A 14,613-nucleotide genomic window follows, 5' to 3' on the forward strand; every position below is an offset into this window, starting at 1 on the left:
GAGGCAGAACAGCGGGGCTGGAGAGCTAAGATCTGCCTGGTAAAAGTTGGATGTCGAGGATTCGTGGCAATATCTACCTTAAGACTGATGAAGGTCCTGGGGATCAGTGGACAGGCCCTACGCCAGGCCATCAAAGAAACATCACGGGTGGCAGAGCGGAGTAGCCAGTGGCTCAGGCTGAAGAGGAAAGACCCCATTTGGTCTCCCAGATAACCAACTAGACAGATGCAGAGGAGGGTGGTTCTGTGGCTACCGGGTCCAATCAACGAAACGTCGATGAAAGTAGGTGCCCACTTGATAATCCCAATGACATGTCTGCCTAGCCTTCCTCAACATCGGAGGAGCATAGGTGAGTGCATAAGGGTCCCATCACCACCGGGAGCAAGTTGACATTTGGCACTTTGGATTTTTAACATCTTGTCCTGTGTATTTGGAAACAGTTCAATTCAAGCTTTTTGGATCCTTCAAGAAAGATAATTCAAAAAAAGATAAAATATCCATGGAAATTAAGAGGTTTCCATGATGCTGCATCTCATTAAAGCTGTCTTCCCCATTAACATTAGGTTCAACTGCCGCTTTGTGAGATTTCCAGAATAATCCTCAAACTTGTCCAATGTGGTATAATATTTGTTTAAGAAGGAACTGCAGATGCTGGAAAATCGAAGGTAGAAGGTAGAAACCCTTCTTCAGACTGAAGAAGGGTTTCGGCCCGAAACGTTGCCTATTTCCTTCGCTCCATAGATGCTGCTGCACCCGCTAAGTTTCTCCAGCTTTTTTGTGTACCTGTGGTATAATATTTATTCCATTTAGATTATGTTCAGTTTTATAAGGACTAATGCCTATTAACATGGAATAAACTGTTCATAAATGTCATGTAATTCCACAATCTGAGGTCAATCCATTACGTATTTGATTGCAATTTTCTTTCTTTGATACTTAACGGTGTCAGTCTTCTATTGTTTAAAGGATTGATAAAATTCTTAGACTGTTGCCTTTCACCAAAGAAGCTGAAGGAGAATGTTAGCCAGTAGCAATGTTAGCATTTTTGGATAAGGTGTAAATGGGATTATTTGTGATCAATGTTATTAATTTCATTGTGGAAAAGATGCTGATCATCATCTATGTATATATTACTAAAACTCTCATCTTGTTTGTTTGTCATATATATATATGTGTGTGTGTGTGCTTGTCCCCCCGAAATACAGCCAAAATGGTACACGATAGCGCTACAATTTATGGCGCACCGTTGTCCCAATTGTAATTGAAACAAGTTTTGTTCAGATTGATGGTATATTTTACAAGTTATTGACATTTTAAACTTTACAAAAACCACTTTACAAAACCACTTTTCCACTTGCCCTGCCCGTCAGCAGCGTTCAACGTCATAATCGGATCCCAAATTATTATTTTTTTTAAATTGTGATTTTCATTGACATTGATTTTATTCTAAAATCAAATTCTTCTCATTCTTTTCATTAACAGCTAACATTGTGTTTAGGTTATTTTAAAGAAAAAATGCGATTTTCATTGAGGAATTTCATTTTTTTTAATATCTCGATTTTCATTGTGGGGGGGGGGCTAGGGGGGGTAGGGGGAGGTGTAGGGAGGGGAGATGGAGGTGGGAGGGAGCAGGGGGAGGGAGATTGAGGGGAGAGGGGGAGAGGAAGGGGAAAGGAGGAGGGAGAGTGGGGGATGGGGGGGGGGGGAGGGAGAGGAGTAGGAGATATGGGAGAGGAGGCAGGGAGAGGCGGGGGGGGAGGGAAAGGAGGGGTAGTGAGGGAGGAGGGAGTGCGGGGATGTAGAGGAGAGTGGGGGGTGGGGAGGAGAGGGGAAGGGAGTGGGGAGGTGAGGGAAGGTTGGTGGATGGTAGGGGAAAGGAGAGGGGGGATGGAGGATAATGGAGATGAGGGGGAATAGGTGTGGGGGGGAGGGAAGGGGGGACTGAAGGGAGCGATTCACATTAATGGCTTGATTTTGAGGAGAAGAACAAGTTGGTATGGTGGGATTTTAAAATAGGGGACTGAAGAGCGTTCACATTAATCTTAGATTTTACAAGTTATTGCCATTTTAAACTTTAAATACATTGCAGCCGCGCTCCCACTTTCCGGCCGCGCCTGCGCTCTTGAGTGAGGGTTGCTGTGACTCTCATCACAATGGGAATCTCTGGCGTCACAACGGGAACCTGTCAGCCGCGCCTGCGCAGCTGGTTGCTGTGGGTGAATGGTGGAATATTGCGTTGGGGGGACAGGCCCTACGGGCCCGCACTTGGCCTGGTTTTAATTTAAAAACTGAAGGATTTGAATATTAGCATCAGTTTTGTTTTTGTTTTTTAAAGATAATTTGGAGAAATTAGTATATTCGTATCCTTTGTCTTCTGATGTACATCAATCTCTCATGGAGCAAGGAGTTTGCGCCTTGATCCCGGCAAGTTATACTACAATCAGCATCAGGATTTTTAGTGTCCCTTATTAGTATACCACAGAAGGCACAGTATTCTGTTGAAGAGATTATCTAAACTGAGGAAATACTTTTTTGAAATGTGTGTTGTGACGATTCAGTACTAATCTATGATACTGCCTTTACATATGTACTTAAAGCTGCCTTCATTATGTCAAAAAAAAAATCATTTTTAATCAAGTGTTACAGGATTTTTGCAGAACTGATAATTATTGGCATTGACCATTTTATTTTGTATGTTTGTAGCTTCACTATATCCACAGTTCACCGGGTGGATCAGGATCTGCAAATCTGCCAGTTGTTAGTACCGTGTATGGCTACATTGGCACACCTCCAGCTCAGCGTCAGATTTCATCCTTAATATGGCGTCTTGGACCCACCCACTTCTTGGAGGAAGTTTTACCTGCTACCAGCGGGCGTCAGTATCATTTTATGACCCTCACCTTTCTTTTATGGATGGGGATTTAGTTCCCCTTTCTCTTCGAAGGTTCCGCTGTATTGGCAGCCTCCAAGCTGTGTGTGTTCCCTGTAGTAGTAACAGCACAATACCCCCCTTCTCAACATCAAATTGTGGTTCAGTTGCTGATCTGGGATCTCCGTGCTTGCAGTGGGCCTGGGGGTCGGTGTTCCGTTGGTCCTGACATCTCTGGGTGACTGGCACTGTGCTGCTAGCATCGCGACGTGAAGTCAAACTAAATAGGATTTTCGGCAGAGATAAAAGAGCTTGTTAATTAGATTTAAAATTGGTGTTGGTGTTACGACACAACAGACTTACCCTAGTTTTGACGTATCTGTTGAAAAATCCTTCTCACATATTTTTTGTTTTTTGGCACATTGCTTTAAGCACGATGTTCCAACACTTGTCTTTGGTGTTACATTTTTCAGTCGCAGATTGTGACTTCAACAATTTTCAGCGATTTTATAAAGAATAATAATGGATTAGAACTCTTCTTTCCATTTTTTGCAAGACCAAGTAGTAAATGGAGAACATAAAAATAAATTCTAAGTTTAAGTCTGTAAACTACGTTCATTACCTAAGTATCCTCGCATTAGGAAAACTGGCAGAATTAGCAACATAACAACAGGAATCATTCATTTGATCTACAAGGCTTCTTCGATCAATTTATTTCATTTCTAACCTTTCCCAGTTCTGATACAGTGTTATAGGCCTGAAATACGAGTTGTTTTTGTTTGTCTTTCCACAGATGCTGCCTGGCTTGCTGAGCATTTCCTTTTTTTAAATTTCTGATCCCTATGGTACTCGACTTAATCTAATTCACCTAATCTGTTACGAAAATGACCCCTAGTTTTCTTGTAGAAAAACAAGGAACTATGGAAGCTTGCTTTGCCATTTTTCAAGGTGCCGGAGACTTCAACAATTTTCGGCGGGTCAAGCAGCACTCTTCCTGGAGTAACATGGATGGGTGATATTTTTGTTTAATCAGCTACTGATTGCAGGGATCTGTAGAAAAGCAGAATTAGAGATCAGCAGACAAATCAATTTACAGAGGGGATACAGTGTTATAGGCCAGAGAGGTTTCTTTCCACAGATGCTGCCTCGTCAGAGAGAAGATGGGAGAACTAATCGTCAAAGTAGGCAGATTTTTTTAGAAACAAGGGGAAGCTGCTTTTACAGTGGCGCAGTCAAAATCGGTGGGTAAGCAGCAAGGAACTGCGGATTTTTGCATATACTACTGCAGGGACCTGTAGAAATGAGAGCAGCAAAACTACAGAGGGGATACAGTCAGAGAAAAATTCGAGCTGAAACATTACCAATCCATATTCTCCATGGATACTGCCTGACCCGCTGAGTTCCTCCAGCATTTTGTGTCTTTCCTCCATATATTCCTACTGTTTTTTATTCTATGTCCATAATAATATACCAAACCTCTTGAGCCCTTATAAAGTAAACTTTTTGTAGAATTTATCAGTTGATTAAAATATCTCGAAATGTCGTACTCATTTGTCCTCAAAAATAATTTATCAGTTTGATAAATATGAAATCCTTTCATAAAACAATATTGATATAGATTTTTTCTTTGTTTGTGTTCCTGTTGGGTGGAAAGAACACATCAGTTCAGTAATAATCACAATATGAGCGGATTTCTTCGCACTCTGATGACTGGTCTAAACTCGATTGGGCCCACTTAATAACAGCCAAGCACAGAGGTCTTTTCAAAGATAAAAGAGGCTTGGGGGAATGATAGATAGATTCTTGATTCATATAGGTGTCAGAGGTTATGGGGAGAAGACAGGAGAATGGGGTTAGGAGCGAGATATAGATCAGTCATGATTGAATGGCGGGGTAGACTTGATGGGCCGAATGGCCTAATTTACTTCTTTTCCATATGACCTTATGGACAACAAAGAACCTCCCAAAAGATGCTCTGTGCTGAACGAGTATTTCCTTGATTCTAGCCCATAGCATACTCTCAAGTGCAGTCTTGCCATCTCCAACGAAAGTAAGGAAATGGAAAAGGCAGTTATGACAGCTGAAGCCAACAAAGATTCTACAAAAGACAATTTCCTTGTTAAAATTCTGGAGATTGCTGGAGTGGATCTTCAGATACACATGCAAAGCCTTGTCTCCCATACCTAGGAAGACGATGAGACAGAGACCAGTGATCATAACCGTCTTCAGGAAAGGAGATACAGCTGATTGTGGTAACCACAGAAGGGTCTTCCTGCAATCAGCCAAAGGGAGAGTCATTTCAAGGCTTCTCTTCATCCATCTTTCCCTGGTGGTTAAGGAGCTATTCTGCAGAGTGGATTCTGCTTATCAAGAGGCACAATAGATTTGATGTTGCCAGCTCAAGGATGAGAGAATTCTTCTTAAATTTGGCTGCCTGCACAAAATCCCCCAAATCCCCCAATGTGATCAGCCATGATCACATTGAATGGCGGTGCTGGCTCGAAGGGCCAAATGGCCTACTCGTGCATCTATTGTCCACTGGCAGAATAAATGAATCAATATTAGTGTCCTCTCCCAGCCCAACATCCCTCGCCTCGGGAGACTCTAATTACATTCAGTAAGATCCAAAGTGTAGGCAATGCCGTTTGCCTACCCAGTATTAATCTTTCAAATGGGCTCTCATCTTGCATGGTAATTTCTCCATGGGAAAAGATTACAGGCCAGGAAGTGCTTTAAGCATGTTCTCAAAGACATCTTGAAATAAATGTACCAATCTCACTGTCTCATGGGAATCTCTGGTTCCTTGCCTTTCCTGCAACTACATAAGTGAGAGGAGCATGATTAGGCCTTTTGGCCCATCGTCTACTATACCCATTCTCCCCATAACTCCTGACACCTGTATTAATCAAGAATCTATCCCTGCTTTAAAAATATCCATTGACTTGGCCTCCACAGCCTTCTTGGTAAAGAATTCCATAGATTCACCACCATGAAAAAAAATGCCTTCTCATCTCCTTCCTAAAGGAACATCCTTTAATTCTGAGGCTATGACCTCTAGTCCTAGACTCTCCCATGAGTGGAAAACATCCTCTCCACATCCACACTATCCAAACCTTTCACTAGTCGGTACATTTCAATGAGGCTCCCCCCTCATTCTTCTAAACTCCAATGAGTACAGCCCTAATGCTGTCAAATGCTCAGCATAAGTTAGCCCACTCATTCCTGGGATCATTCTTGTAAACCTCTGGACCCTCTCCAGGGCCAACATGTCCTTCCTCAAATATGGTGCCCAAAATTGCTCACAATACTTCAAATGCGGCTTGACCAGCGCCTTTATGGAGCCTCAGGATTACATCCCTCATTACTTTGGCCTCATTAACTATCTCACATGTCATCGACCTGATTTAGAGCAAGTAATCCCTGATCTCAAGTAGCAGCTCCCAGGAAGAAGTGATTTTACCCCTGTTCTAGAGAAATTATGCTTCATATATTAACCTTTTGTCAAGCCTTACTCGCTCACGCTGTTTTATTGTTTGATATCTTTAAATACAAAATGTTTTGAAATATCTTCAACTGTAGTCAGCATGCAGCCACATCTTTCTTACTTTTATGTCACACCCATTTGTACAAATGCATTCATATACAGAATGTGGATTTGTGCCATTTCACTTGAATTCATGCACTTTTGCTGTTGAACACTGCCGTTTTCCACCTCGCATCACTCTACCAATTTGCTGCTTAGCTCAATACCTATGTCCCTTTACTTTTATTCTCCCACTTAAACACAGCCCATGTTTGCTATTTCTTCCTAATATTTCAACCTTAAGGAAGCAATGGAAAGGTTATTCTATTAGATTTCAATATATGTGCAGTGTTAGATAGCAACACACACCAGGGAATTCAAATGTGTCTGGATTGCATTTACTAGTGTCTCAGCATATGTTTGCAGCTGTCGTCCATGATTTAGAAAATATGTATTTCGATTTCTATTCATGAGCGAATTAATTAGCATCACTAACCTGGATAGGTTAGTATTTTACATTTGCCATCATCCCTGAGCTAAACAAAGCTTGGTAAATTAAATTAAATAATTCATTACCCATTGCTTGTGGCTAATCCTTGCGAAAGTACTTTGGTTGAAGAAACATCAGTTTGCCCATTGCCCCAAGACCCACAGTTTTAAAGGAAGTGGTTAAGAAGAGGTCAGGTGAAAGATGCATGGAGATCGGTTATGGAAAATGTTTGTTTTTGAATATAATTTTTCCCACCAAGGTAAACGTTGAAAGACCGCAAACATTGTGACACTGAACAGGTGTGCTAAGAAGTGGCATATACTGATATATTTTGTAGAAAAATGGCTGTTGGCTTCATGTTTGCCATTGCTGCTTTCTTTAAATATAACATGCAGTTGATTTTTTCTGAATTATTAATCTGCTTTTTTTTTCTTTTTATAAAGGTAAAGATTCAAAACCTGAAATGACAATTCCATCTCCCATCAGCTTGATTCCTGAAGAGAAAGTATCATTTGCACTTTATGCACTGTCGGTCTCTACACTTACAGTTGCCAGAATTAGAAAAAATTACAACAAAGTGGACAGCAAGACAATAGCCAAACAGGTCAGTAATCATTCTAAGACTTTCCTTCAAAAGAATTGCACAAACTAAACTAATGGGGGTGGATCATAATAGATCCAGTATGCTGCTTGTACCTCACACCATTTCCTCAGCTGCAATTAATTTTGAGGTTCCGAAAGACAGATTGATACCAGGCCTTTCTGCCATAGTTATCCCACAATGTGCAAATGGAAGCTAACTCTTATCTCCGCCTAGTTGGTGTATTGAATAAAATATTGAATTAAATTTAAAAAAAAAAACCCTCTATCTGGTTTTAGCTCCTTAATCTGTTGGATTGGGCCACCCAAATTGTAAACTGGCCGCTCAGGTCAACACGCTTGGGATCTATTCTGGATACAAAGCTCAGTTCAATGTTTGAATGGGATGTAAGACTTGGCACTTTCTGTATGACTTCTATTTTGCAATTCACAGGCATGTATATTGGATCTTTCTGCCTTGTACACTGCAGATTATTGATGATTCTCCAGTTGTAAATCCTGTTGTGATGCTGGTTTTAAATCTAAAATTCAGTCCTTTTTCCATAGTTCATAAGATTTACTAAGAATTTTTTTTTTTCCATTTTCAGACTTTTATAACGAGAATCTTAAGTGCATAACTTGGTATAGTACTTCCAGATAGTTACCTTTCATTTTTTCAGAATTTTTGGATATGCAACAAGTGAGCATTTTTCAGATACTGTTCAGGATCATTTTTGATGTTGGAATTATGGCAACAAGCAAACACTTACAGAAAGGAGGAGCTCTAATGTAAATCACCCGATTGCTTAGGATCCTTGATGTGGATACATGTGAAATGGGGCCATGTGCCTTCATACACGTGGTTGGTGAGGAACATGATGCACATGCCAATTGCACAAGAATTATCCTTTTCATTATTAATGTCTGGCATTGGTCTGGAGCATCAGATAGTTGGCACGAAACAAGAAGCCCAAAGTGGGTGTTTCCAAGTCATGGAACAATTTGCATTTTATGCACAATGAGGAAAGACTTGTATCATCTGATTCTAGAATATTGCCTGATGTGAGACCACATACATTTCTCGATCTTCTACTATGAATGGGCTTCAGAACTATTTGCACATTTGTCAAACAAATTATTGAAGTTGCATTCAGGCATTTGTGTAATGTATAGATAAATAGACTTAGAATGTATACATAGACTTTTGTGTAATATATTTATCCTAAGATCAGGAGGATGCAGATCTTTTTTGTGTAGATCTGTGTTGGGATATGAGCACCACCCTCAGCTGGTGTTCATTTCACATGAATTAGAATTTGTCATTTTGGCACACTTGCATCTGTTTTGAATTTGCCAGAAATAAACTGCAATTTTCACAGAGGCCTATTAGATTCTCTCAGCCTTGTGATGAAACCATGAGGATCTCCATTTCTAGCTTTATTCTATTAGGGAGCCCTTCCAATCCCTTCACCTCATTGCTCCCTGTTCAAAATCAAGTTCCCAGTCATCCATTATTTTGTTGCACGGTGTCTGATTGATTTAGGCAACTTTGACATGATCCTTTTTACTATTGTTTGGCATTGAAAGTTGAAATCAGGGCTTTGCTAAATTGTTTAAAGAATGGAGAGTTTTTTTTGCTGTGGAACAATGTGCAGACAATATAGGATAATTAGAAATGAAGAACTACAGATGCTCATTTACGACGCATGTGGCAAGGCATCCAGGCCATCACGGACTATAGACCCTCCAACACCACCCCCACATCCAGCGACGCCTCCTTCCTTGAGGAGCTTAATCACTTCTATGGCCGCTTCGACAGGGACAATCTAGAGACAGCCATCAAGGCTGTGCTCCCTGCCGATCACCAACCCCTCACACTCACCCCCTACGACGTATACGTGGCACTGAGTAGGACTAATGCATGTAAGGCTGCTGGCCCTGACGGCATCCCCGGGCACGTGCTCAGGGCCTGTGCTGCGCAGCTGACAGACGTCTGGACTAACATCTTCAACCTGTCACTTGCCCAAGCAGTTGTCCCCACTTGCTTTAAAACCACCTCCATCGTGCCAGTGCCAAAACACTCCACTGCGGCAAGCCTCAACGACTTCCGCCCAGTTGCACTTACCCCCATCATCACCAAGTGCTTCGAGAGGCTGGTCCTGGCACACCTCAAAAGCTGCCTACCCCCCACACTGGATCCCTATCAGTTTGCCTACCGCAAGAACAGGAGTACGGAGGTTGCCATCTCAACGGCACTTCACTCCGCCCTCTCCCACCTCGACAACAGAGACACTTACGTAAGAATGCTGTTCATCGATTACAGCTCAGCATTCAACACCATTATACCATCTAAACTGATCACCAAACTCGGTAACCTGGGCATCGACCCCTCCCTCTGCAACTGGATACTGGACTTTCTAACCAACAGACCCCAGTCTGTGAGGTTAGACAAGCACACCTCTTCAACCCTCATCCTGAACATGGTGTTCCACAGGGCTGTGTGCTGAGCCCCCTCCTCTACTCCCTCTTCACCTATGACTGCACACCTGTACATGGTACTAACACCATCATCAAGTATGCAGATGATACAACGGTGATTGGCCTCATCAGCAACAACGATTATTCAGCCTACAGGGAGGAGGTCCAGCACTTAGCAGCATGGTGTGCTGACAACAACCTGGCCCTTAACTCCAAGAAGACCAAGGAGCTCATTGTAGGCTTCAGGAAGTCCAGGGGCGGCACGCACACCCCCATCCACATTAACGGGACAGAGGTGGAACGTGTTTTAAGCTTCAGGTTCCTGGGTGTTAACATCTCCGATTACCTCTCTTGGACCCACAACACCTCAACTCTGATCAAGAAGGCTCACCAGCGTCTTCTTCCTGAGGAGACTGAAGAAGGTCCATCTGTCTCCTCAGATCCTGGTGAACTTCTACCGCTGCACCATCGAGAGCATCCTTACCAACTGTATCACAGTATGGTATGGCAACAGCTCTGTCTCCGACCGGAAGGCATTGCAGAGGGTGGTGAAAATTGCCCAACGCATCACCGGTTCCTCGCTCCCCACCATTGAGTCTGTCCAAATCAAGCGTTTGTCTGCGGAGGGCGCTCAGCATCGCCAAGGACTGCTCTCACCCCAACCATGGACTGTTTACCCTCCTACCATCCGGGAGGCGCTACAGGTCTCTCCGTTGCCGAACCAGCAGGTCCAGGGAACAGCTTCTTCCCGGCGGCTGTCACTCTACTCAACAACGTACCTCGGTGACTGCCAATCACCCCCCCCCTGCCCCCCCCGGAAAAACACTATGTCTGTATATATGCTAATGTCAATATTTATTCAAATCATTTGCTATGTCGCTCTTCCATGAAGATGCTAAATGCATTTCGTTGTCTCTGTACTGTACACTGACGATGACAATTAAAGTTGAATCTGAATCTGAATTTACAAAAAAAGACAGTACTGGAGTAACTCGGGGGGTCAGGCAACATCTCCAGAGAACACGGATAGTTAAAGTTCCTGGTCGGAACCCATCTTCAATCTGATTGTGGTGGGAGGGGGCTGAGGAAAACTGAAAAAGTGGGGAGGGGGTGCAGGACATGTTGAGGGTGGGGACAAGTTCTGCCGGCAGAGGGGGGGAGGGGGGGTTCAGGCAATAACAATTACAGAGAACATCTCGGATAGTTGCCGAAAGTTCCTGGTCTGCCTGCACTCATACTATAACCCTCCATTCCCTCTCATCCAATCTATGATTTGTTTTGGGAGGCAGAACCTGCCTCCACCAAAACTGAAGCTCAAACCAGTGGGGAGGGGGTGCATAGGACTTCTGTCCCTGAGGGTGGGGACAAGTTCGTTTGAATCTTCCCTATTCCAGGCAGAGCTTGAGAGTGTTAGTAGAGTGAAAACTGCGCTCCAGAGAATAAAGAGGTATCTCTGTTCTAAACAGGCAACCAGAATGCCTGTACTGTCTCTATTTTTGAGCCCTTGAGCCTTGAGCCCTTCCAAACCAAAAAGACAGGCATAACTAGGGCCAATGTGAGTGCCGATGGCTACACCTTTAACTTGAAGAAAGTGGGAGGGGTCAAAAGAAAAGTTGAAGGTGAGGACAAGTTCTGCCAGGCGGAGGAGAGTGTTAGTAGAGTGAAGATGATTGGGTGAGGAGGCCTGTTAATAAGCAGGGGTTTGAGTACTTTGGAAATGGCAAGCATCTGTGAGAAATTGGGCTTCACTGATAGTGACATTCATTGCAAGGTGCTGGAGACCCATGTGACCTAGTTGGGTCCAGTAAGTCTGGACCTCTGAAGACCTCTGAAGAAGCCCCGGGAAGCCTCTGCCCATGTGACCCACCTGTAGTCACCAAGTCTGGGTTCCTAAAGTGGTTTCTGTTTTGTTTCAGTACACTGACGCTTAATGCATGCCTGTGTTTGGTTCGGGAAGCCTTATGTTTCTACTTTGTTTTGGTACCTTCCCGCCAGTATTTGTGATTGGTTCAGGAGGGGTTATCTCACCTAATATATATTTACTTTGTATTCCGTGTACCGAATAGGTGCAGTGATTGGTTTGTACGGGTTGCCTCCCCTCTGTACTTTTGTGCCGTTAGTTTTCCCGCCACTGTATATGGGTATAAAAGGGTGGGTAATTTGTTAGGGCGTCGGCTGTCTTTCCTTCTGTTCTGTTTACGCGAGGCTGCTGAGGGCTCGAGTGAGTGGATCCGAGGCTGTATACAAGAAGAGTTTGCACTCCAGTGTTCGACTCAGTAGTTTTACTGAACCAGACTAGGGAGAGAGTGTAGTGGCCATTTGGCCTATTTTGCTTGTCATTGATGATGGCATGTGCCCTTAAATTTTAGACTGCCCGTTATATTGTGGGTGGGATTTATGACTTGATTTTGGGCGTGTTTGGAGCTAAGATGCTTGCGCAGAAGTTTAGTTTTTAGATTAGTTTGGAGAGACGATGGGGAAGGTTAACCCTTCTACCATGCGGGATCATGCGGATCATGCGGGCCACGTGCCAGTTCATGCCAGTGTTAAGGAGACACGAGGAGTTTTCTAATATCCAAAGTAATAAGCTGGAGTTCGAAGAAGATTGTCGTAACGAGTCCGAAGAAATGTGGATGTATCTCACTGTTTTCTATCAACAATAAAGCATTTATTCATCAAAAGACTGTGTTTTTAAGCCATATCTGTGAAGAAGCTACGAAGGTCTCTGTGAGTGAGCTCGCACGCGTTTAGAAGACACCGCCTTCAACCATTCTCATCCAAATAGCGGCTAGGGTGCTAATTACCTGAAAGATATGAAAATCTGCTACTACAGAGAGTATTAAATCAGGAATCAACAGGCCTTGAACCATTTCTGGTGGGGGTTGCTTGTGTAAAGGGACTGAATGTCCATGGTATAGATGAGGCAATGATGGCCTAGAAATTGAAGCTGTTGAAGAGTTGAAGGGCGTGTGAAATGTCTTGAATGTATGTCGGAAAAAATGGGACAAGAGGAGATTGGATGGAATCAAGGTATTTTGAGATGAGTTCTGTGGAGCAGGCAAAAACAATGGGTTTGCCAGGGCAATCCTGTTTGTGGATTTTGGGAAGGAGATGGAAGCAGGCAGTGCAGGGCTGGGGCATGATAAAGGTTGGAGGCTGTGGAAGTATGGGAGGCTGGTGCAATATTGGACGATTGTTTACTTTCAACCTGCTTACAATTTATTTTCTGTAAGGAAGACAGTAAAATTGACCTGCGCACTAAATAAGTGAGCAAAAATTGCTTGTTTATATTTTCTGCAACAATTAGACATGCTGATCTTTTTGGTTGTAATGCAGATGGTTACATTTTGAACTACTAAATTACTAACTTTTTTTCCTGTGCTTTCTAGATGGCCATTTCTTCTCATGAAAATGCTACACCAGTAAAACTGCTGCATAATGCTGCAGGCCACTTAAATGGACCAGCAAGAACTATTGGAGCAGCTCTGATAGGATACCTAGGTATGGTGACAATCACAAGGATTTGCAGTGCTCTGCTTGAATGTTAACCCAATGCTAGAGTTTTAAATCCCAGGTTGACTCATGGTGTACAGTTTATTTTATTAAGAAATATTATTTCTCAAAAATATAACAATTAACTTGCACACTTGGAAATTTTTACTTGTTTTAATTACCCATCATTTTAACATCCATACTTATCATAAATGAGGCATGGAATTAAAATCCTTAGACTAAGGCTGACAAGGAACATCAGGGACAGTATAAAAATAAAAGAGAAGTACAACGTAGCAAAGATGAGCGGGAAGCAAGAGGATTGGTTAATGTTTAAAGAGTAACAGAAGATAACCAAAAAGGCATTACGGGAGAAAAGATGAGGTACGGAGGTAAGCTAGCCAAGAATATAAAGGAGGATAGTAAAAGCTTCTTTCGGTATGTGAAGAGGAAAAAATTAGTTAAGACCAAAGTTGGACTCTTGAAGACTGAAAAAGGTGAATTTATTATGGGGAACAAGGAAATGGCAGAGGAGTTGAACAGGTACTTTGAATCTGTCTTCACTAAGGAGGACACAAACAATCTTCCTGATATAGAAACTCTCTAGAATTTAGGAGATTGAGAGGGGATCTTATAGAAACTTACAAAATTCTTAAGGGGTTGGACAGGCTAGATGCAGGAAGATTGTTCCCGATGTTGGGGAAGTCCAGGACAAGGGGTCACAGCTTAAGGATAAGGGGGAAATCCTTTAGAACCGAGATGAGGAGAACTTTTTATACACAGAGAGTGGTGAATCTCTGGAACTCTCTGCCACAGAGGGTAGTTTGAGGCCAGTTCATTGGCTATATTTAAGAGGGAGTTAGATGTGGCCCTTGTGGCCAAGGGGATCAGAGGGTATGGAGAGAAGGCAGGTACGGGATACTGAGTTGGATGATCAGCCATGATCATATTGAATGGCGGTGCAGGCTCGAAGGGCCGAATGGCCTACTCCTGCCTAATTTCTATGTTTCTATAGTAGTGGCCAGAGGATCTGGGGTGACGGAGGAACTGAAGGAAATCCACATTAGGCAGGAAATGGTCTTGGGTAGACTGATGGGACTGAAGGCTGATAAATCCCCAGGACCTGATTGTCTGCATCCCAGGATACTTAAGGAATTGGCTCTAGAAATCGTGGAGGCATTG

The 14,613-nt window shown here is 42.9% G+C and overlaps 1 protein-coding gene across 1 annotated transcript in view; it reads left to right on the plus strand.

Moving 5' to 3' along the window:
• Window positions 1-14,613, plus strand: part of wdfy3 (WD repeat and FYVE domain containing 3) — a 287,240-nt gene that overhangs the window by 152,761 nt on the left and 119,866 nt on the right. The window contains exons 23-26 of the mRNA XM_055664858.1: window positions 2,704-2,888; window positions 2,945-2,985; window positions 7,326-7,486; window positions 13,329-13,440. Coding sequence (XP_055520833.1) covers window positions 2,704-2,888; window positions 2,945-2,985; window positions 7,326-7,486; window positions 13,329-13,440 — 499 coding nt within the window. The remainder of the gene's footprint in view (window positions 1-2,703; window positions 2,889-2,944; window positions 2,986-7,325; window positions 7,487-13,328; window positions 13,441-14,613) is intronic.

This window comes from Leucoraja erinacea, chromosome 1 (genome assembly GCF_028641065.1).
Source record: "Leucoraja erinacea ecotype New England chromosome 1, Leri_hhj_1, whole genome shotgun sequence".
NCBI classification, from domain to species: domain Eukaryota; kingdom Metazoa; phylum Chordata; class Chondrichthyes; order Rajiformes; family Rajidae; genus Leucoraja; species Leucoraja erinaceus.